This window comes from Coloeus monedula (genome assembly GCF_965178545.1).
Source record: "Coloeus monedula genome assembly, chromosome: 16".
Classification (NCBI taxonomy): Eukaryota; Metazoa; Chordata; class Aves; order Passeriformes; family Corvidae; genus Coloeus; species Coloeus monedula.
This window is the reverse complement of record NC_138796.1, coordinates 10,075,544-10,100,572: the sequence shown is the minus strand read 5'-3', so window position 1 is coordinate 10,100,572 and position 25,029 is coordinate 10,075,544. Positions and strand designations below refer to the sequence as shown.

General features: G+C 38.8%; 1 protein-coding gene across 1 annotated transcript; it reads right to left on the bottom strand.

Moving 5' to 3' along the window:
* Window positions 1-296: 296 nt before the first annotated feature.
* On the bottom strand, window positions 297-15,984 carry ERCC4 (ERCC excision repair 4, endonuclease catalytic subunit; the record flags this gene model as incomplete). The annotated part of the gene is made up of 11 exons (XM_082291871.1): window positions 297-2,824; window positions 3,886-3,998; window positions 4,608-4,700; window positions 5,411-5,999; window positions 7,139-7,249; window positions 7,828-7,956; window positions 8,304-8,484; window positions 9,568-9,775; window positions 11,133-11,328; window positions 14,104-14,284; window positions 15,811-15,984. 11 exons carry the CDS (start codon window positions 15,982-15,984, stop codon window positions 2,091-2,093), a joined length of 2,709 nt encoding a protein of 902 aa, XP_082147997.1. The 3' UTR covers window positions 297-2,090.
* Between the last annotated feature and the right edge of the window lie 9,045 nt (window positions 15,985-25,029).

The window sequence follows — 25,029 nt, the reverse complement described above, 5'->3', positions numbered from 1 at the left end:
GCAAATCCTGCATAGAGAAAGCAAAAGGAAATGCTTTACAAAAATTCCACACATATAAGCAAAAGGCAATTTCATCCAAATATTTAGCAAATAATTATTTAATTGCATGATTTAACTTTGACTTAGCACACAATACAAAGTTAAAACTTTATCACCTCTTACTATACCCTTCAATTTCACCCCATACACATCAATGCAAGAACCCCAAACCTCACTGACAGAGCTGAGGCAGCATCTGTGAAAAACCCCAGACCCACCGTTCATGGAACACCCTAATGATGCAACTGCACAAACAATGTTTGTTCTCAAAGGCTGGTCAGCTCCCCTTTTCTGAATCAGGCTCTACAGGCCATGCACTCAGGACAGTTATGATCTTACTCTGATTTTCAGTTCTCTTAGCACCACGTTGCAGGCATTCTCAACCCTAAGCATATCTGCGAACATTAGTTTGAATAAGCAAAAGTCTCATGGAAAAACTTCTTTTCATATTACATAAATCAGAATCTAGGGCGATAGAAACCCTACGATCTGGATTGTAAACCACACACTAAAAAGAAAGATGTTCCTATATCAATACAGCCAAATGAAAAACAAGATAAATAACAAATTTCAATTTCATTATGGGTGTATTTAATACTAAAATTTGCATCTGCAGCAAAATGTTCCCTTGGAGATTTGTCACGGCTCTGCCATAGAATAAAGTTAACAATTCATAATTCACACTTAAAATGCACAATAAACATTATACCTGAAAGTGCACAGTACAGTTTTTACCAAAACTGGACACAAAAAATATTTTCTCCTTTCATGAAGGAGATACTTTTGATCAGTTGTTCCCATTAGAATTGTACAAATACATGTGCAAGTCACAGATAAAGGTTTTGTAAATAGCAAATGTAAATACATTAGCATGGAATGACACTGGACCAACCCTTTTGTTGGCAATGGCAGTTTGTTACACAGTTGTATCAAAGTTCAATGTAGAATATATAATTTAACAATACACACATTCACAAACTTCTCCCTCTTTTTGCCACACAAAATGCTACAAATATTATCTTCTACATGACACTGGCTTTACTGAGTTTATTGACAGACAGTTGATTTGAGACACAAAAATGCAAGTGCAATAGGACACAGAAAAAGCCAATACTGGAAGAACTTTCAACACCTTTGGAAAACCTTGCTTAGAAAACTACTGCATTTTACAAAAGGAAATATTCTTTGGTATAAAGGAACAGTGCCAACGGTATGCCCAGATTTTTCACTTTCCAGTGAAAGATGTGAAAGAGCTATCAAAACTGAGTAAAAAAACAAAGCCTCTTAAAAGTATAAGTAAGGCACACTCAAAATTAAGTTGCATTGTGGCACCACAGAATCTCTATCCAGTCAGACCAAAGGAAAGCACTTTGCAAAATTTAGCAACACTGAGCTGTACTGGCTTTGGAATGGCAAAAAGTATAATGGGCAGTAAGGTAAGCAAGCATAATGTAGAGCATAGCATAAGAATGTATTTTAATGTGACAAAGGCTTATGGTCATGCTCTAAAACTCAGGATTCAGCCCAGGTATACTGTAAACAAACTCCTGAGTAAAGACCACGATGTGTTTCAAATAGCTCCATCACTGTCAATCGAAAACTGGAAGTTGCCAGAGCTTGAGACATTAAAAATAGCAAAAGCAGTGTTGTATCATGCAGCAGGTCACACAGACTAATCAAAACACAGCACATTTTTAGCTTGAACAAGACATCATAACTTTCACAAGAAAACACCTTTATCAGTTAATCTTAGCACTTAATTCTTATGGTCTTGGTGAAAAACTTCATTCCGTTAATTCAGTGGTGTTATAGAACTGGTTAAAGTGCTTTAAAAAGAATAAAAATAATTCACATTTCTCTATTAAAAATATTTTTTCCCCTTGAAACTTGCCTTCAGTAATAATTAACTCACATGTTAAAACTGATGGAACAGCATTAGCAAGAAACAGCTGGTTATCTTAGAGGGGGCATTTATTAAAATATTTCATGTATTTGCCAAAGTACTGTGCCAGAAAAGCTTATCTGTGCTCTGTATTGAACAATCTCATGAGTCATCTTTTGCTTTTTCCTTTCGCTAGTGCCTCTGCATAGGTCAGGTGAATAAAGTCAAAGAGTTGTGTAGCATTGGCAGCATTACCCAAAATCTTGGAGAGCTCGTCCTTGGACAGTGTCACCAGCTCTGCAATGCTTTTAACGTGGGTCATTAGGGCACGGCAGTTTTTTGCATTAACCCCTGGCATTTTTAACAGGAAGTCCTGAGGCCCAGGGTTGTACTTGTCTGACTCAGGGAGAATTTCGGAATCTGCGGTGACAGCCATCGCTGTTTCTGCATCGGGTTGGGGTTGGTTTTGTTTCAACTCTTCAAACAGTTCAGCAGTAGTGTGGGGAGAGGGACACCACAGGATTCGTAACTTTGGGAAGTGCAGTGTAAGAAGGGTTAGTTTAGAAGTAACATCATTGCTGGAAATTTCCGGCTGTAAAGAGCCTCGTGGGATCAAGGAGAAGGATTTGTTAGGATCAAATTCAATGAGGAGAACTGGCCGCTTGTAGTAGCGGCACATGGAAACGCACTGTGCATACAGCCTGCCGTTGTTTAAGGAACCAATCAGATCGCTGATACTCTTCCGCTCCACACAGATGTCAGGAGTTAGAATATAATCCCCAACTTCCAAAGTCACAGGCTCAATGTCGATCCCACGGCGATGGATCAGTGATGGAAGCTCACTACGGAATTCCCGCATATCCACAATTATGGTTTGCTGAACACCCTTCTGTTCCTGTCCACCTACAGAGCAAAATAAACACAGTTATCCCCATACTTGGCACCTCCTGCTCCAGTTGTTTTCCTGTGTGCTGCCAAGGCTTCTGCAATGGATGGACTTCTCATCTTAAATTATACCTCAAATTCAGCACTAAAATAAATCCAGACTTCGTTTAATTTTTAACTGTTATAGAGAAAAATGACTTGCCTAATTGTATACTGTAGTTTATGGGGCATGCTCTGCAGCTTAATAGAACTACCATGCTACTTGCTGTAAGCTTTGTATAGGTGACAATGAAATACATTAAGCCGTAGATGAAAATTATTTAAATGAATCAGAGAAATCTTTAAAAGGCTGCCTGCAAAACAAGATAATGAAGCTGATCCTTTTTATTTGCAGCTGTTTCCCACAGAAATACAGTACTTTATTAAAGGAATTATGTGTTGGCCTCTACAGATCTGCAGAAGGACACATAAAGAGACTGCAGCACTGAGGCCACAAAATACGGAATAGCAAAGATTAGAGAGCATATGGCAAAGGAGAGCAGGATTACAGAAATGACAGCAAAGAAAAACAGGCAGAGGCACAGTACACACGTCACAGGAAAACAACAAAAATGTGGTTAGAATTGCAACAAAAGAAAAAGGATGCTTTATTGCAAAGAAAGTGATCAAATCCACAATGTGCAGTTGTTTACCCAGGCAGCATGTTTTGCCAAGATGAAAAGAAGTCCCCAACATTTACTAGCTCAAGGACAACACTTTCTTTGACCATCTGTAGACCTCAGTTTCCATGTTTTAATTTCTCTTCCTACAAGCAGCACTAGACAGTCTCATAACCAACAATCTACCTAGAAACAATCCAAATGGTATCTGCCTTAATGGTCAAATACTTCAATAAGCCGTATTTTCAAAGGAAACCACAGTTTGTCGTCACTGGGAAATAATGTTTCTTTAGCATGAAGACTGCAGAGCCACTGTATGACATGTGTCTGCCCCAGGTGCTTTGAGAGGGATTTAAAGTGCAATAGTTCTGGGTCTTTTGGAAAGCTCTGGGCTGGAAACCTGACGTAGGACCTGCTCACCTGCTTTGCGTGTGTCAGCAGAGACAGAGGCAGGTCTAGCGTCTCTGAGGAGGTCTATGTTTGTTTCATCTCGTCCTTCTCTTTCTTCAGGAACAACCATGCTGGCCTTCTCTCTAAGGAACCACAAACAAATACACAATAAAAACTGCAAATGTAGGAGTAAAGGAGACTGAAATACTTCAGTACCCACCCAGATGTAACATTATATATAGTTTAATACTAAATGCAAATCCAATCAGAAATGCAATTTACTAGATTTTACTAGGTTTTTCCTTTTATGAAGGAACTAATGACTAGTAATAGCACTGTAACCCACTGAGAAGGCACTGTCAGTAAAAACACTGTCTTATACAGTCTAAGGAAATAGAAATTGTTTTGTTTCCCCAATTGACTTAGGTTATAAAAGCTTCAGAAATTATCTTACAAGAAATGTTACCTGCAAAAACACAATTACACAACTGAACTCCACAGACAATTAAGAAAAAATCCAAGTGATGCTGTTTAGCCTTTAAGTTAATATTGAATCCTGCTAAAATTATTAAACAAAACACCAGGTGCTTTGAAAAGGAAGGTTTTGACTTTCTGGTGATTCTCAATAGGAAAGTACTCTTTATATACAAAAAAGAATTGAATTAAAAGTTTATTTAAAGCCTCCACACAGTTAAGAACTTCACTCTATTTAAAATGTCAGCATATTGAGGAATTACATGAAATTGTGTTACCGAATAAGTTTCTCAAAGGCCTCCTTCTCCTTCCTCAGAGCTGTGAGGTAGCGCTGCTCTTCCGTAGAGCCCCCATATATGAGGAAATAAACTCTGTAGGTATAAAAGAGACAAAAAAGAAAAGAGGTCACAAAACTTTGTGTTAAAAAATCCACAACCAATAAATTTAAGATTAGTAGCAGTAAATGCCTGACAAGTTAGTTAATAGTATATTAAATTTTAAGTTCTCTGTATTTTTAATTAGTATGTGACATTTATTTATAAAACTGAGCTTTGCAATTTCCAGGCATATTAAATACATATACCCAATGTGTTGATCTTTTGGTCAGCAAATGCTATAACTGCAAATACTCGTTTTCTTTATTGTGTTTTCCTTTACTTGTTTTTCTGTTACAGTTTCTGAATTACTGGTCTTCAGCATGATGAACATCAGGAATGTGAAAATGAATTAAACCCAAAATGAATCCTTTTGTTTAAAAATCCTATCTTCAGAGATGGTTTAAAATGAGACTACACCACCTCAAAATGATTTACTGCCACTAAAATCATTGAAGCAGAGGTCTTGGAATTGTTTTTTTTTTTAGCAGATATACTTCTGCTGTCAAGGGACTGAATACCTGCTGGAAAGTAAAAATTATCTTTTGGTTACACCAGATATTATGCTTTTGTTTAAACTTCAGGGCTAAATAGGAACTAAAAGGTATCTAATGAAAATGAACAGCAGCATGCTCTGCACTGACTGCTGGCAGTGCACTTTTAAATTTTTTTTTCAGACTGGAATTGCCCTGGCCAAGTCAACTTGCCTCAAAGGCTTCCCAGGCCTGCTTGCCTTGTAGATTTCCAGCTGCCGAACAAAAGTGAGTTCTGCATCATATAACACAACATATCTGGGTTCTACTTCGTGCAGCACCCGAGTGAGCGCGTAGGGATCCCCACACCCCTGCAGCGGGTGGATAATCGTCAGTGGGTCCTTGAAAATCCCATAGTAACAATCTGAGGGCAAGTTCACATCAAAATCTTCAGGAATGGTCTCTTCAGTGTTGGCTTCTTGGCTACTAAATTCTTGGTTGTCTTCCACCTCAACCTCCTCTCTCTTTTCCTCCTCCGTTTTCCCTATCATTTCAATTATAGTCCGGTCTTGCTGCTTCTTGTGTTTATTTTGTTTTGAAGAAGCTGTGAGTTTGGCTTTCTTGGCTTGAGGCCCTGTGTCAGGTTTGGCATTTCCTTTGGACTTGATGGCTTTTCTGTCCTTAATCCACACTTCTCCAGCTTTCTCCTCCTTTCCGAAGGTTTTGTTATACAGTCTTGTTAAAAAAGCTTCTGCTCCAGCAATAATATACTCCCTGAGCTGTGCACAGGCTCGATCATCGCTGGCACAAATGAGCACTTGCCCTGCAGTCAAGAAACAATACCATGTTTACAGCCCGTTGTGCTGTGCTTCTTATCCAGCTACAAGCACCTCCCAAGCCAGTGGGTTGCCCTGATCCAAGCACTATGCCTGACAAATGCCTTGACATTCAGCTGCCACAGTTGCTCTGGACTTTGAGAGAATCTAAATTGCATGGCTTTTTGTACCAAATAAGATCAGAGAAGAATAGTGGAAGTTCAGCATTTCTTATTCTTACAATATCTAAATTTGTGAAGTTTTCCTTCTGACCATTGGAAATGAGGCAGATACAGCGTGTGTTGAAACATATTCGAACAACTATTCATTTTTTAAGATGTGGAATAAGAGAGAACTTAATTTAGACCACTCTAATTTGTCAGCTGTGTTAGAGAGTCTACAAAACATGTTCCACACAGTATTATTGACATTTGTGAATAACAATTCTCCACGAGCTGACTCAGATAAACTCCTACAACACTAGGTGAGAGAGACAGTTCTCAACCAGAGTCAGAACACAGTGGGTGGGAGAAAAGAGCACTTTTTTACCCTTACTATTTCCTAAAATAAAACTTGCTAAATTTTAAGGGAATGAAAAGCCCTAAAATAGGAAAGGCAGCAAAGCAGTTAAGACTCTCTTCCCTTCCTCCTAATCTCTACCTCATTTATATGCAACTCATGAAAAGCAAATTTTCATGTACATGAGAAGAATGTGCAAGTTAGAAAGGGCATAAGGCAGAACCCCTATTTTTGTTTTGAACCCAAACTTAAGAAATGAATGAATGGTACCTTTATTACAAATTTCCACATCAGTTGTATTTGGCTTGGAACTAGGGTGTCAGTACAATACTGAAATGTAACTTAAAATATTTTTTCAGAATAATGTAGGTTCTTTTTTAAAAAGTATTGCATTGCAGGAACGAACAGCATTTCTCTTTTAGAGAAAGACCTAGTAAGAGTTTATATTTTACATAGTTTATGTACATAATGTACTTAAGTCCCTCATCTTAAGGCCACAAATTACTAAATTTAAACTAGCTCTTTGATAAAACTACAGAAAAGAATTAGTTCCTTCTCTCCAAGGTCAAGTACAAGTACAAACCAGTAGAAGCACTGTGAAAGCTTACATCATTTAGTATTCTCTCACCTGGACCACCAAGGTTGTCACTGTTCTTATTCTCATTTTCAATCTCTTTCAGTACTTCTCTCAAAGCTTCCCATTTTGGGTTACTTTCTAGAACCAATTCCCTTTTCAGTTCTGAAACAAAGTAAGATTGAACATAGCAGCTCTTGCAGCCAAAATATCCTTTAGACTTTAAATCAGTGGTTAGATGTCAATAGTGCGATGCTTGTTGGCAAATATGATATTCAACAGCCTACATATGCAACTTGTTATGCTAATGAGATGGAGAACACTCTTAAATTTAAAAATGGAGATAAGTGCTTTTGTGAAGCAAAAAGCTGAAATATTCACTCATTCTTCAATTCTGAAACTCCTGAATATATTTTTTAATAAAAGCAACCACAGCCTCCTACTCTTTTACATAAGATAATAAAGATGAAGCTAAACACCAATGTAATGCAAGAAAAATTCCACAAAAGCTCTCCCAGTGATCAGCTGAGCAAGCTTAGGAGAATCCCCTACTTCTTCCTGACTCTTTCATGTTGTTTATTATATGCTTTTGGAACTAAGATTATGTCTCAGTTAATCCCAGCTAACAGACTGAGATCCCGAGCTGTGGAAGTTCATGCAGGGAACCAGAGCACAAGTAATAATATGCAAAGCACTTGGAATTGTGTGACACTCTCAAACTTAAAATTAGGAATGATCAGTACCATTTTCCTTTTTTACATCACGTTTTTCAGAGCATTTGCCTTTCTGATTCAGTTTCTCATCTGCAGTGCGATAAACTCGAGCTCGAGCATTCACAAACATTGAAGTACTGGAGTCAAGGAATAGCCAGCCTGTAGAGGAAATGAGAAGGAAGCAGTAGTAGTTTGACATCTGCAATGTGTATGTGTTTCAACCCTTTGCAGTAAAAGCTCCAGATCTCTAAGCTGGAATACCTGCCCTACCTGCTTGCTGTGTAATTACCAGCTTAATAAAAGACAGAAATGTGATGCAAATCTCACACTGTTAAGTAACAGCAGTTAAGTGGGAAGATGAAAGAATTATCTGTCAATAAAAACCTACGTCCTTATGGCTGGTTATGTAAAACCCAATTAGATACCTTCATATGTTTGGGAATGTTAATTAAAAACATCAACATTGAACTGCTTCATGCATTAACTTGTGTGGTTATTCTGTTTACCTGAATTCTCACCAAAAGCTTTTTCACTTGCTTTCAGTGACTCCAGGAGATTAAGGAAAGTGACACAATCATACTGGGTTAGATACAGTAGCAAAGTACGGAGGATCTTCAAATCCTGGACCAAAGACTTTGTCTTAGCTCCAAGCTGATGCCAGAGAGGATCTAAATAGTGGCGTATTGTCTGGAAATATAAATTGGAAAGTTCGGAGTGTCAAACATACAGTATTGTATTATAGCTTCTAACCAAGCTGAAAATGCACTTTTTCTCTTATTTTACAGGGGATGGTACTGGTTAAAAAAATATAAAGATGTGCTGGTGAGATACTTGTTTTGATATAAGTTACCGTATTTTAGCAAAGCTAATGTAATATAGATGTCTTTATGAAAAACATTTCAGCAATTAGCAGATGTATACAATTTAATGCTTTCAGTAAATTTTTTCCTTTCCATCTCATAATAAAATACTGGTTAAATTTAAAAACCACCCTTATTTTACTGGTACTGGCCTGTTGTATTTAGTATCCAATGTCCTTTACTTAGGTAGAGCAAAAACCATTCTAATGTCATTTAGTTTCCAAAATAAGACGGGTACCATGAAGATGTACAACTTATAGAGCTCAAGAAAAAAATCTTCAAATATTTAAAGTACAGAAGGCCTTCCATCCAGATTAAATCACAGTTAACCAATAACTGTGTTGCACTGTGACTATTGATTTCACTCTAAAGAAAGCCTGTTTGCCAAAGATTGCAGATCTGCCAAAAATAACAAAGACCACACCGTTACTGACATATATAATGATTAAAGATACAGCAGATACATGCATGTGCATATTGTCTATTATATACAGTGCTTCTCCTACTAGAAAAAATGAAAAACACAGGCAAGAAATTCAAAAGGAAAAGGGAAGTATGTGTGTGGCAATAACTGATACGTATCTCCAAAGTATTCTGAGCTGAAGCTGCAGCTGTCTTTTTAATAACAGCAGCCACAATTATTATTATAACCATGAATTCGGATATTTTTACTGTTGGGATTTCAGAAATGAAGGAAGAACAACAATACCAACACATACAAACCCTACTGGCAACTGTCACATCACCATTACGTCCCCTTGTACCAGTAACAAACATGTCATGGGAGAATACTCAGCTGCTGCTGGTTATTTATTTTGCAAATAACATTTCTGTTTGCAGAAAAAGTGGCAGGCACTTCAGAGATCTACATCCTGTTAATTATACACTGCAGAACAATCAAAATGGTTACCTTGTCAAAAGGTTTAGCAATAGCATTCTCTAATGATAGATCTTCTACTTCAAGAGCTGGATTATAACGTTTGAGTTCCCTCAGACATGCGTTCAGAATGTCCAGGATTGCAGTCTGGATAGCAAGCATAGCAGGGGTCATTGCCACGTGTATTTCCACCACTTCAGGTTTATGCTTCTCTAAAAATGAGTGCACTGCTATATGAAATCTAAGAGAAAAACAGCTTCTTAAGATTTACTTGGATAGTTTTGACTTAGAATTACTCAAAAGTTTGTATAAACTACAATTACAATTGGTTTAAATGCTAGCAAGTTAGTTAATTCCAAAATAAGTTTGTACTGATGTGAAGACTGCAATCTTACGAACAGCCTCAGAAAACCATCTGTTCCACAATTATGACTGTAGTCATTCTAGTCATGTGAGCCTATAGTGCTGGTGGATGATCCATGGAAAATTACTGCACTGGATTCTGCATCATCATCACATACAGCAAATATTAAAATAAGCCAAAAAACTCTTGTAAGAGAGAAACTAGAAGGGGGTTCATGAATTCTCTGAAATCACATGGTGGCACCAGCAGATCCTGTGATGTTCCCAGCTTGCAATGATAACCAGCAGGTCCCTTTTGGAACCCTGTCCTTGAGCCACTCTGGCTGCACAGGTCCAGAGATGCCAGCTGACTGTTCCTGGCAGGATGAGGCTCAGGCAACCCAGTGGCTGCTGACCTCTGGAACTCCATGGACATTTCCCTTACTGCATGCTGCAGCCCCAGGTCTTTTCATGGGAGTCAAGGAAGGAAATCTAGAGAGCTTCTACTCAACCTTTCCTACCCTATGTATGTCCACTTCTACTCCCCTGGGATACTGAAAGACAGACTGTTAAAGAATTTCCAATGCAGAGGAACAGTTCATTAAGATGGAGTGAAACACATTCCAGCTTGGACTAATGGAACAAATGGGCAAAGCTCCTGCTCAGTGCAAGACCACTGACTGGGTCATCAAAGAGTGTCAAGTTCCATTTGTGGATCTGCTCCTGAAGACTCAGTGCATACCACATCTTGGCAATTTGTTTTTTAACAGTCATCAAGAAATATTCTTCATACACAACACACGTGTATTAAAGATTAAAAAAAATCTGACATGCAGAAAGAGATGCAGGGAGTTTCACCACAGCTGGAAAGAAACACCTCCATGAATGGCAGAACTGAGAGATTGTTTTCCTGTCAATTCATGGCTTAAATACTCTTGTTTAGTAAGAGAAACTTTTCTCAAACTATTAGGAATGTCACTTTTTGCTGTGATTTCTGTTGACTAAAAGAACAGCTCTACCATAAGGTTCATCTCCTTAATAGAGTTAATTTGAGTCTATTTTATAGACATAGTTCAGAAATTCAGTATCGTCAACACCACCTCTATCAAAAACTGAAAAACTTTTGTTTGGGAATACAGGAGGGAACACAGATTAGCAGTGTGACTGCATAGACCTTGTTTTCTTAGGAACCTGCTGTAAAATCCTTCATCTTTCCTCTAAGTTTAACTCTCCAGTGAAGTAAAGAAGTGCCTCACCTTGGCCACAGATAAAGCTTCCCGACAAAAAGATTTTTCATCACTCTTTCCACATGACAAAAGCCAGTGTTAAATGCAACTGCATTATCTGTAAAAGCTTTAATGAAGCCTTGCTTGTTCTTCTGGCGGTAAAGTCGCAAAATAAACGCTTCCTGACAGGACTCAATGATTCTGTGTGCTTTGTACACCAAAATGCCTGGCAAAAGAAAAAAAAGTCAAGTTAAAAAAAAGCACAGAAACGTCCAGGTTTGTTCAGATTTTTCCTCACAACTGTCTTATTCTTCTACTGTTCTTTTAATTACAGGAATTTAAGTCTTCTAAAATGAGGGTTAAACAAACTTTCTGGGGCTGAAATGAGTGATTCCTCAGTTTCAGTACCATGAAATTACCAAATAACAGAACTAGGTTAATAATGCACCTTAAAAAAAACAAAAAAGGCAAAAAAAAAAAAAGGCAAAAAAAAAAAAAGCTCGTGCATGAGTGGCAGGATTTACCAGCTCAGAAAATTCTTTATTCCTGAGGCGTAACTTGAACTTGAGCCTTTTAAAAGCAGGAAAAGCAAATGCATGAAATAACACACTGTTACAACAAAGAAAGTTTGATATGTTTGAGGCTGTGATAGTTGAATTCTTTTGTTAAGAGAAATTCTGGAATTACAGACTTGTCAAGTAACTTTCATTGGTAACAGTTCAAGTGTTTACATAATCAAAAAGCTTCTGAAAACATTTATTTTGCTTTTCTCTCCCATCTGACAGGCATATTCACACTTAAGGACAGCAAGTATTATCAAATGTATGAGTACACAAGCAGTTTTCTTCATGGCTATGGGTGTAGCAGGAATAAAAGATCTATCAAGCACATATTAAAAAAGAGAAATCCAACAGTTTAATTTAATTACATGTTTGAAGCAAACACTTCTGGAGTTCACAGTTCAGTCAGTCAAGACCTGCTAAACCAAGGCTTGTTTTTTCCTCATGCTTAATCATGTTAAACAGCACATTTCATTATTTTCCCTCTCCCCCTCCTGAAGTGAGGCCTGTGTGGTATCTGTTCACAGCTTCCAGTGGCATCACAAATGCCTTTCTAAAATGGAAGCAAAGGACATCAAACATCACAGGTTTTACCTTGTGCCTGACAAACTTACAAAGCATTTAATTTCTGTAGCAAGCCTCCTCAACTCAGCACCATGCCTTTGCTTGCTAAATGAAAAAACATTCAGAAAAAAAGACTTCCATATAACTGCTTGCCATTCATGATTAAGTCATGAAATAATCCACTATAAGGTATTTTTCTATCTAGATACTGTTAGACCTGTCCTATGAAGCAAATTTTTCAGTACACATTAACAATCATAGTCATCTCTGAACAACTTTCAGTTTATCAAGATGTGACTCCAGATGGACATGACAGGAAACACAATTTGTAAGAGGTCAGTAAGACTGTGTTTATTGTAATACTTTCCTGCTTTTAATCAATATATATCTGATTATGAAGTGAGTTCATACCTGCTTTGTAAGCCTTGGTAGAAACAACTTGCCACTTTTCATTACACCAATATGCAACAGTTTCACTGTGCTGTCAGGTACATCATTTCTACTCAGCTAAAACCACCAGGAATAATTCTGCTTTACTGCAGTGATAATTTATTATCTTCATTTTGCTGGATTTATGAGTTCATCAGATGTTAATTCACACTGATTTTACAAAAGACATTTTTACCACCTAGAAAGGCTTTTGCTTTTATCTCCTCATGAAATACTACTACAAGATTTTGCTGGTTTTGTTGTACAATCTCACACACAGACAAGGCACACAGGCCCAGGTGTTGGGAGGCTGGGAATGAAGCCACCAGTCGATTGCAGCTGCTCTGACACCGACCTCTGGTGGCAATGCAAAACCTGTCACAGCTCTGTGGCACTATAGGACAGCACCAGTATTAAAACTTCAGTGTATTTCTTCATCTTTTTCTTTTTTTTTTTTTTTAATTTTCTTCTTTGGTAGGGTAGAAAGGTAGAGAGGGAGGATTCAGGGGAAGAAGAGAAATTACCACAGGTTGCCCAGAAAACCTATTCACTTCTTTTGAACTTAGAAATTCCAAAATTGACAAATCTGGTGTTCTTTGACTCTAGCATAAAACTGTTCAAAATGTTTTAGAGTGGAACTTGTTATAGCTGGACTAAAAGGAAGGAGGTACAGCTTCTGAAGCAGAAATTCACATTCTTCTAAGCATACAATATTCAGCTGTGTTTAAACACTAAGATGTTAACACTTAGATAAGAGTAAAATATTCTTATATCCCCGGCTCCCAGATATCTCTTTTTTCAGCTCTCCAGGCTGTAACAGTGTTTCCAGCTTAGACAGAAACATAAAAACAAGAGTGGCTGGGGGAGAAGGGGAACAGAACATGAGAAGGAAAGGGTAACTCTCACATCTTCCATGTATAGCTTCTATATAACAACAAAAAAAGGTTGCAAGCTATTCCTAAAATCTTTACAATCACAGTAACAGCATTACTTTGTAATACCACTATTTGCATAGTGTCCAAGTGTGTCAATACAAAGATTAGTGAGGTATTTTTTGATGAGAAGTCATCAGGAGTAATTTGTTAATGCAGAAAAATAGGTAGTGTGCATGGCTGATAAAGCATGACATCTAAAATCAGTTTTAATCATAGACCAGTGCCCAACAGACCACAGGACACTATTTTACCAAGTGCAATCAATTATTCTTCTTTGAAAGCCTTTTTAAACTGTATGATTAAATAAGGCAAACAAATTTAGAGAAAAAAACCCCCAATTAAAAGTATGAAAGAACTACATATTTGCTCCTTTTACCTCAGTCTTGGTGGGGGCAAAAAAAAAAAAGGATAACTCTTCAACCTCAATACCTGTTAGTAGAACTCTTCATATAGAATTCAGCTTTGTGTATTTTCAAACAGAACACTCTTACCTTTATTTCATTAAGCTCTTACCGGTAATGAGATTGGCAGGAATTCTGTCAGTAAGGAAATCTACCACAAGGATCCGACTTGTTGCAAAGATGACTCCTCCTTGTGTGTAAAACTCATATCGAGTATTATTTGCAATTTCATTGGTAACGCGCCGAGGGAGATGAACAACTCCATCCGACCTCAGCTGATCAATAAAATACTCCTAAACCAAATACAATAAAAGCACAAGACATTATTGTGGTATCTAGGGAAAGGGATGCAAAAAGCACCTTTATTACACATACTCTGGTAATTTGAGGAGTGGAGCTGTCCAAAACAAATAAAGACACGATAGTATAACATACTAAAGGAAGTCAGAATTATGATTTTTTCTTTTTTGATATACTTCCTTCAGTTTCACACTCATCTGAGTGATTTAAAAATCTACATCGTCAGGAAAAGCTAGACAATACTTACATAAAAATGAGCAACTGACACTTCAAGGAGCTTATGTTTTCTTACATTTCAATAGCTCGTTTTCAGAGAAAATGCAATTTTAATACTGCCGAAAGGACACAGAATTGGGAAAAGATCATCTTTTAGTGCCCTCACCTGTCATTAGATGACTACAGCAGGTAGATCATATGCAACAAGCTTAATCTTATAAACTACAGCTGTGATCTTTATTCACCTATGGTTGCTATAAAAAGACCTCCCCTTCCTGATGGTGGGAAATTTGTCTGGTTCCAGAGAAAAAAGAACCTTTTTTTGTACAAGTAGGGACAAACCTATCAGCATGTTTCACCTGTTTCTCCTCACCGGTTACTTATAAGTTATATACTTGTTTTAGCTCATTAGTGTTATTAGGATTTCATCGTGCTGCAGGAGTAGAAATTCAACTGCCATGATCCCAAATGTGCATGGTTTGACAGCTTCCCCGGGACCTGGGGATGGACAACGAGCCGTCGCTGAGCCAGCAGTGCCCTTGTGGCCAAGAAGGCCAAGGGGATCCTGGGGTGCATTAGCAAGAGCACTGCCAGCAGGTCAGGGAGGTGACCCTGCCCCTCTGCTCAGCCCTGCTGAGACACTTCTGGAGTGCTGGGTCAGGTTCTGGGCTCCTCAGGACAAAGGGACAAGGAGCTGCTAGAGCAGAGCGTGACAAAGAGGGTGAGGCAACTGGAGCCTCTCTCTTGCGAGGAAAGGCTGAGGGAGCTGGAGCTGTTCAGCCTCGAGAAGAGATGCCTGAGAGGGAACCTGACCAATATCTGTCAGTGTGAGCAGGGAGGGCTCAGAGCAGGGCCCAGCGATGGGACAGGAGGCAACGGGCAGGAACTGATGCCCAGGAAGTTCCACCTGAACACGAGGAAGAGCTTCTTCACCGTGACTGACCGAGCACTGGGACAGATTGTCCAGGAAGGCCGTGGAGTCTCCCTCACTGGAACTATTTCAGAACTATCTGGACACAGTCTTGCGCCGTGTGCTCTGGGACGGCCCTGCCAGAGCAGGGAAGTGGGACCAGATGAGCCACTGCGGTCCCTACCAACCCGACCCATTGAGTGGTTCTGTGCCGGGGCCTGTACACAGAGCCCGGCCCGCCCCCCGCGCTGCCCTCACCGGAGCCCGCACACCCTCCCGCCAGCCCGGGGAGCCGCTCCGCTGGCCGGGGCAGCGACAGAGCCGCCGGCCGTCCCCGGGACGCGCTCGCAGCAGCCGGGAGGGGAAGGCGCGGGCGCTGGCAGTTGTCCATACCTCCTCGGCGGGGCTGGTGTTGAGCACGAGCACGAGGCTGGCGGGCTCGCAGTAGAGGCGCAGGAAGCGCAGCAGCAGGCGGTCGATGCCGAGCCCGCGGGCGCACACGACGAGCCCGTCGCGGTGGAACAGCTCCAGGAAGATCTGGCTCTCGTGCTCCAGCAGCGCCGCCATCACGGCACCGCTCCCGCGCACGCGCGCGGGCCCCCATAGCGCCCCCTGCCGGGTCCGCGCGCGCGGTCCTTCAGCCCGGGCGGTTTCCCGCCCCCCGCGCGAGGGCCCCGAGGCGCGCGGACAGGAGGGTCCCACAGGGAAATGTCCACCCATGGAAAACCACAGCGGGGGGGACGGGATCCCACACAGGGGCTCCTGCTGCGGCCAGCTGAACCTCCGCTTCTCCCCGTGCGGTGTGCTGCGGTAAAGCGAAGTAGCCGGTCTTCTCCAATCATTTTGTGTTTATTATGACCCGAGGGAATGGCCTGACGTTCTCCCAGGGGAGGTTTGGGTTAGATATTAGGAAAAGGCTCTTCATCCATAGGGTCGGGACTGAACAGGCTGCCCAGGGCAGTGGTCACCCCCCCCCCCCCCCCAAGGCTGGCAGATCTTCAGGAGCATTTGGACGCCGCTCTCAGGGTGGGATTGTTGGGGTGTCCTGTGCAGGGCCAGGAGCTGGATCGATGATTCTTGTGGGTCCTTCCTACTCAGAGTATTCTGTGATTCGGTTATTTTTTATTGGGTACCTACATTTCTTAAGCACGAAACCCAAACTCTGCTGAGCATTCCTCACACGAGGCATTAGCACCTCGCTGTTTCCTTGGTGCCCGCCCCGATCCGTGCAGAAAAGGCTGTTTGTGCCCAGAGGGGTGAGGAACTCCTCAGACCTGCTTTCAGAAACAGCTGGAAATGCAGGACACTCCTCAGGCTTCCCCTGAAATTCAGTCGAGCATCATGGAATCACAAAAGGGTTTGGGATGGAAAGGACCTTCATATCTTCCAGTGCCACGGCAGGGACACCTCCCTCTAGCTCAGGTTGCTCAGAGCCCCCGGGGTGGTCCCGGTTCTGCTGGGTCAAAATCCCCCTCTGGGAAGTGAAGGAGAAGGCTGCCAGCTTTGTGTGCGGGGCTGTTGGGCAGACGGGCAGCGCGCAGCCCGCTCCTTCCATTCTGGGAACCTCTGCAAAACGATCCCGTCACTTCTATTTGTGCTAGGTGCTGATTCCAGTTATCTCCGGCAATATCGTCTTCTTTGGGTAAAATGTCGTTATCAGGGCATCGAATCAACGGCCAAATATATTCAAATAATCACTTTCAGTTCTTTGTTTCACACTTTCACGTGTGGGCAGCTGCAGCGGGGGTTCCTTTGGGCTTTGGTGTTTTTCTAAGTGAGGGAAAATAACGTGTACGGCTGCCAACGTGTTCCTCTACTGCACACTTGTTCCAGTCAGCACTGCTAATGAAGAGGTACTTTAAAGAGCATTCTTTGTAAATTTGCCACACGGTCAGAATTATGCTATGGGAAATTTTAAATTAATGTAGGAAAAATGCAAATTATTTACAATACATGTCTTTGTATTTTAAAATGCAGTACAGCTCCTCAGGGCAAAGTAGAAAACAAGTCTTTAAAACCAGGCAAAATTAATAAAAGATGGGGACTATTCTTGATTTTTCTCATACACATTTCATATTTATGAAATTTTACGCTCATACCTAAACAATTTTTTCTTTGCAAGTTGAATCATATTGCTAGCTGTTGTACCAAATACCATGTTCTGGTTCTCATTTTTATCTGGCTGCTAAGAAGCTCTGTGATGTTTGCATTTAAAACTTATTTTAGACCATAAAAATCAGTATTTTTTTGAACAACTTTCCATTTTTGTGGACTGCAGGTCATTGCATTGAACCAAACAAAGCCTTACACAGTAACACAATAATTATCATTAACATTTATTACTAGTTTTGAATACTGTACGGAAAACTGAAGCCCAATATGGTTACTTCTTTGAGGAATTTCAGTATTCTGTAGAATTGTCCGTATGATTTAGGAACCAGCTATTTCCTTACCCTACTCTTTCCTACAGGAAGTAGAAACACTGTTTCCTAATGGTCCAGATAAAATATTTATGGCATTCCTGGATTATAATTTTATTTTATACTCTATATAATTTTATATATTTTTACTTTGGCTAAACGTAGTATTAATGTAAAACAGTTGTGTGAAGTCCTTCTTGTGGGTACACATTTATCAGCCAGCAGAGGGCTGTCATTTCTTACCTTAGAAGACCAGAATTTAGGCCTAAATCTTGCAATTTCTTTTTGTGCAATTTTTCTTTGCAAAACACTAGATTAATATTTAAAAAATTCATAAAAACACAAGAAATAACTTGAATAGGAGCAGGATAAATAAAATTTGGCTAAGAATTAGCTAAGAATTAGCTATGTAATTTTTAAGTTGGGAATAGTAGGCTAGGAGAACGTTATTCAGGGGATTGTATAAACACATTCTGTATCCAACAATCAAAGTTTGCTTTTAATTTTAAGCATATCAAAACTTATGTTTTATATATGTGTGTAATAAACATTTGGAGTAACTTTAAGAGTTTCATTCCATATAAAGTAGTAAACACACACAAATTATAAGTTACTTTCAAACTGATAGATGATGTGAGATGGTCAGTACAGCCCATTATCGACCTCCCAAGAAAGATATTTACTTGTGTGTTTTAAAAATGCATTAACAGATCTATTTATTTCATCATATTAACACTAAATGAAAGTCAAGTTAATTGCCTGGTAGTGCAATAGAACAAATCCCTGGAGGGGGAATTAGTATTTGGCTGACTCCTTTTTATTTGGATCAGCAATGTTAATATTAGTCTTTATGATACGCTTTTGACAACTAATTCGTTTTAAAGTTTTACAAGTTATTGCTCATTACTTTAGAAGAGAAAAATGCAAAAATCATGACTAAGTAATTAATCTGCCCATCTGGGTAGCGTCAACAGTCTTGTCTGAAGACAGTAACAGTTCTTTTGTGTCATAGTCATAAACTTTTATTACATGTAAAGCTTTGAAGAGGCCTCTCTGTGAGAAGAAAAACATTTAAGTAACTTACATAAATCTTTTGTATTTAAGTAAAATTCCATATTTTCAGCTGTGAAAATGTGGTGAGATTGCCAACTCGGTGGATTTTTTTATTGTGTCTTTGATTTGGTTTGTTGTTTGGATATAGAAATATTTATATTTGTCTGTATGTTTAAATATACATTGGAAATTGAAAAAGTTGTGTTCCATAATCTGGAAATTTATTAGAAACATTTCTTCATATTCTTAGAATACGTAGTTTTGAGGGGGGCAATTTCTGTGATTTGTAATTGGCTGAAATAGATTTTTCTCCAGCAGTCTACATACAGAACATTCTTTATAAGTTAAAAGATATTACCCCTATAAAAGAAAACCTAATTATTCTTTTTCACTGAGGCTATTGTAAAAATTAAATATGACATGTTTTTGCTGGGTTAAAAATGGACTGCAGTAAAAGAGCTGATTTAGGCTGTGGTCTGATTGATAGGGAACATTAGTAAGGGAAAGGTGAGTTTTCATCCTGCACTGGCTCTGCACAGACCAGGAGACCCTGGAACTCCCAACTCCTCCCCTTTGTTTCGCCCTTAGGTGTAATTGCCATGCAAGTCACAGAAAGTGTGTTCAGTATAATTTGTCTTAAGTAAACTCTGAATTAGGCTTAAGCAGCTGTTAATGATTTCCACAGGGTGTTTTTTCTCCATAATTAAAAGGCTAGGTTTAAAACTTTAAAGATACATACATATAGTTTGTACTTCAGTATCCTGAACAACCTTAATTTTGATTTTTCCCCCTCTATTTCTGCATCTAATATAAATAATATATGTGGTGACTGTGTAGAATATCCAACTTAATAATTTCTATATGAAAAAGTCATGAAAAAGTAATGAAATGCAGTGATGTTTCTTTATTTTAGCAGTATATAGAAATGACAGATGAAGTGTTTTAATACCTTACTTATGTTCAAGTCTCTCACACATTTCTGATGACCACAGGCATATTCACTCAGTGGTGTTTAGCTGCTCATTTAATAGAAATAATTTTACAAATAACTTACTTTGTTATTAACAAAAGCAGAAGCAGTTGATGGTGCAAAGAATGTTTGCCCCATTGTGACCAGCGTAGAATTGTTGTATGGTAGTGGCAATACAAATCTGCTTTTTCAATTTTAGTTGAAGATTTTGTGTTTTCTGACCCTCAATGAAGAAAATATTGATGACAACATAAAGTTCTGAGTGCTATTAGAAGTGTGACTTTTCTTGCCATTTTTTAATACATTACTTTGGTAACTCTGATGATATCCCACTGGTAGATTTTAGAGAAGCCAAATTAATGTCCTTGCTATATTGTGTTACACTGTTTTATGTTTATAAACAAAAAAGGTTTTTTATTTAACTAATTTTAGAACCAAACATTATTATGGCTTGTGAACAAGAATGTTTAATTATGTATGTACTTTGCTGTATATTTTGGTCCCCTTTTATTCTGAAAGCCCAGGGTGTGTTTTGGTGGTAGGATAAATCCACTTTTATGACTGACAGTATCTATCAGGGCCACATGACAGAATTGTCTGTAAGGTTCACGTCCTGCCTGTTCACATTTCTGTGAAAAAATGTGGGTGGATTAATACTGAAACAAATAGCATTGGGTGAGAATAGTTATTGTTTGCTCTGATTGTTTGTTCTGATTATCAGAATAATGTTAGCACAAGATTTGCATCCCATGCTTCACTTGACAAAATGGGGTTGTTTGCTGCAATCTGACTGATTGTAATGGGTGTTTCCTAGAATTTGTTTTTTGTAGGAAGTTGGTTGGTTTCTATGGCTTAGAAGACCCTAAGTAAAAAAACAAGGCGGGAAAGGCAAGGTTCAGATGGTCATAAACCAAACCCCTAATTACACAAATACCATTTACAGGCAGCAGTGTGGAATTTTCACTTTTTAAAAAGCAGGAGTTGTTGCTTATAAACAACTGCAATATTGACTTATTACTGTAAGCCTTCTATAAATGCAACTGTTTGTGGAATTTTGCTTTCTGCGGTTGTAATGGGATGAGATGTACCTGAAGAAAGAAAAAGGAGTGTTTAGTGTTTGAAGTGCAATGCACTTCTGCAATAATATTTGAGCTGGTATTCTTTATGGGAATTATGTACCTAGAGAGAATCAAGGCTGGCACATCAGCAGTGATGACTTTTAGACATAATTCGGAGTAATAGATGTATACATATTGCATTTGCTAATTTTATTCAGCAAGCAAATTTGAAAATTGGTATGATAAAACTCAGAAGTAGGTGTTGGGGTTGATTAGGAAGAGTAGGGAGATAACCTCTGGTGTATCAGCAGGTAGGCTGGTGCAAGGAAAGGAGATGAAATGTTGAAAATATTCTGAACTACCCATTAACACATTAATGTAGTATGAATACAATCAAATAAATTGAGAATATTTCATATACAGAAATGAAAGCAAGGCATACAATATTCTAAAATAATTGGATTTTTTAGTCTAGAATTAGTAGCTTCTAATTTTACCCACCTTAATTTACATTAAAGCTAATTGCTATCATTGATGATCTCTGATTCCATGACCCCATTACCCTTTTTGACCCTATTATCAATCTTTTTGGAGCTTGAAAAAAATGGTATTGCTTGAATGAAGTTACATGTTTTCAGGTTTCCCAAAATTTCTATCAATAAAATTAGGGTTACTGCTAGGCTAAAGAAACAGTATCCTTTTATTTTTGTAACAACTGTAGCAATTCTGCCAGCCCTAAGGGCTACCTAAGCAGCCATTGGGGAAGCCCAGGCAGAAATCAATACCAAAGTGCTCATCCAGAGAGATGTGCTGCAAAAGGAACCTGGAAGATGGGAGAACGTGAAAGCTTTTCCTACGCAGTTGTTTAGTTTTCTCTTGAATTTTGAACTTTGGAGTCTTAGGCAGTATTACACTTTGTTTTCCTGTCAGTTTATTATGATTTGCCTCTGATGCTCTGAAGCAAAAGACTATTACTAGAGATGGTTTCCATAGCAATTACAACCATCTGAATATGCATAGAACTGCTTTCCCATTGTTTCCATTTTTTCCAAGGATTTTTATTTACCAGATGAATGGTGCAAGGTAACTTTATTAGAGAGCTGCAAGGGGGATTTGTTGAGTGCTTTTTGGAAAGGGACGGGCTATCTTAGCCATGGTACTTGTCAAAAAACATAGTGAATAATTTGGCAGTTAAAAAAATACCTTTATTGTCTCCCCACATTTGTAGCCTAATGGAATGTGTAAGAGTGCCACAGCCATTTCATTTCACAGGGCATTGGTTTCATGCAGATAGATCAGAGTTTGAACTGTAAGTGGTTGAGTTGTGTGGGCATACTTAATTTTCCTGTCTCCTCTTCAGAGTGGAGTCAAATGGAGCAAGTGGTATCATAGCTTGTAAAATCCTTTTTGTTTGTACACTACCAAAAGAGGATCAGATGCTCTCTGTGGTCTCTGAAGTCTGCTGTGTTACAAAAAGCAAGTACTGACAAGTAGATTTGGTCCAGTTCTGTGCTGCCTTTTGCCCTTTTGATCACAATCCCTTGACGGGATTTCCAAGTTATGACAAGATTCTCCATTATGTCTACTATCCATGTGTCATGTTCTGAATTATACTCTAGTGATACAGCAGCAATTAATTGTTCCACATAGTGACTTTTACAAATCAAAGAAGCTCACTTCTTTGGGAAGTTAAAATAATTCAGCACTTGGAATTGCCCAGTAGCTCAATGGGAAGTTATGGAAGCAAAACCAGAAGAGCATGTGTCATATATGGAAACTACTAGAGCTCTTCATCAGAAATAAATGTCTGTCTTGAGTCTTCTTAAACTTCATCAAATTTGATTCAGAGCATGGGTTGTTCTATTACTTGCTATTTCCTGGCAGATCTTTTACTGTTTTATCTCTTAGTCCCCCTAGTTCTAATATTTTATCTGTCTTCCCTTGCCCAGCCTCTATCGATACTTGATTTGTGGTTTCTCCTAACCAAAGAAGGGCTTTAACTTTCTTCTAGAGAGTTACACATTGCATCTGATTATTTGCAGTTTGTTTTGTGTCAAGTTCTTTTGTACTCATACAGCCAAAAACCACCGAGCTACGCAGATTTGTTATGAGATAAAGTGTCTGACTCTCTAGAGTTGCACAGACGGAATGGTGCTACTTTCACAGTGGATGTGCTACTAAAATTTAAAAGGAACAGCATGAAAAACATCTTATCTGTAAGCGACGATTCTCATTGAAGTGTCTGTCTTTGGAATCCAAAAATGGTGACTGAATGCATAAGGTGTTTGTTAAGGAATTAACTCAAGCTGTTCAGCTCTTTTTCAAACTTTACTGTGATGGATAAACTAAATTTTCTTTGGATTTTTTTAGAAATTTCTTTCTTATGAGAAATAGATCTGTGTAGAATTTCTGCTAAAGTTTGTCAGTACTTTTCAAAGTAACTACTTACTTTGTACAAGCACTTTAGACAAGAATTTAGAATTGAATTCTAGACTCAGTCACAAGATGTGGAAATGCTACTGCTGTGGATCCTAAGGAATCGAAGTTAATTGCAGTAATTTGCTGCTGAGCTGTGTGGTGCATAAAATCAAAATATATAGACTGACAAGAAAATCTACAGTCAAGCAAATTCATTTTAACAAATGAATGGTACAATTTGGGTACCATTAATAACTCATTATGGGTATTATTTCTTCTGCTATGCCTCCTTTGACACACTCTTGGAATACCAAATCTGCCTTCTGTTCTTTCTTCATGCTGTTATCAACCACTGTCTCCCCTCTGGAGGTTTTTCACAGACCTCAATCCCCTCCACCCTGTACAAAACCCATTTTACTTCTGAAAACAATGCCTGGCAGGGCTCATCTCAGGATCTGATGCCTGTGGGTTGAGAGACAGAGGCCAGTCATTCTCCAGGGGCTGCACAGCTGAGACAGGTAAGAGGTGGTGGGACTGACACTCCTTACAGATGGATACAATTCAAAAATATCTCCAGGGAAGTTTGAACTAATTTTTTTCCTGTATTTCACTGTACCCCCTTTATAAAGGTTTTCTGTGCTGCAATATGTTACAATGTGCCCCTCCTCTGCTGTCAGACCATGTGCTTAATGCTGGTTCTTGCCTTCCTAGAGAGCCCCCAGTAGTGTCACTTATGGGCAGAGAGCTGAAGATGGAAAAAATCTCTGTCCGAGTCCCTTTACAGTCTTTTTTTCAAGCAGTGTTGTTGCTCAAGTCCCATTCTGCCTTTGCAGACCTATCCTATTTATTATTTAATTTTGGTTTTTTTTGTTCCTCTAAGGAGCAGAAAACTCCTCAGAAGAGATAGTTACAAAACTGCCATAGAGGTGCTCAACTATTATCTAAGTTTATTTATTAATCCTTGCACACTGTTGCTTAGTAAATTAAGTTAAATTAATCAAGTCAGTCTTCAGTATATGGAGCTTTAATTTTGTATCTTTATTTTTATTTATTTGAATGAAGGTCTTACTACTTACTTTTGGATAAAATGGTGCAGACATAACCATCATCGCAGGAAATCAGTGAGGAAGGAGAAAAGTATGTATGAAAAAGACATATTGCTAAAATTCAAAGAGAAGGCTGATGCTTTGAATGTGGCAATATATATTGGGCAGCTCTTCTGATTTTGAAATATATTGAAGAGTTTTAGAAAATATATCTTGATCTAACTTTTTAGCCTTTGAAGCTTTACAACCTGACCCCATTTGCAAATATTCATAATCCTGTAAAAGAGATGCATAATGAGGTTCTTAAAAACCCTTGAACATTGATTAAAGTACTTTAGAATCCAAAGAATCATACTCCTATTCATGCATAATAAAACAAGGGCTTTTACATTAAACTGGTTACCTGCAAAGTCTTACAGGCTTTTTACTTTTTATTTCCCTCTGCTCTAAGGCTGGTGTTTGATTTGTCCTGCAGTCAAATCTCCCATTTAGATTATAAGGGAAACTGGGAATACACTTTCAATGCTTTATTCAAAATGCACATAGATTAGAAAAGGAATAGATAAATAGATGACTGGGAAACAAGCAGATTCAGGTGTTTGTACTGTCCTTTGTCCTTTTTTTTACTAGAATGACCTGCCTCATAG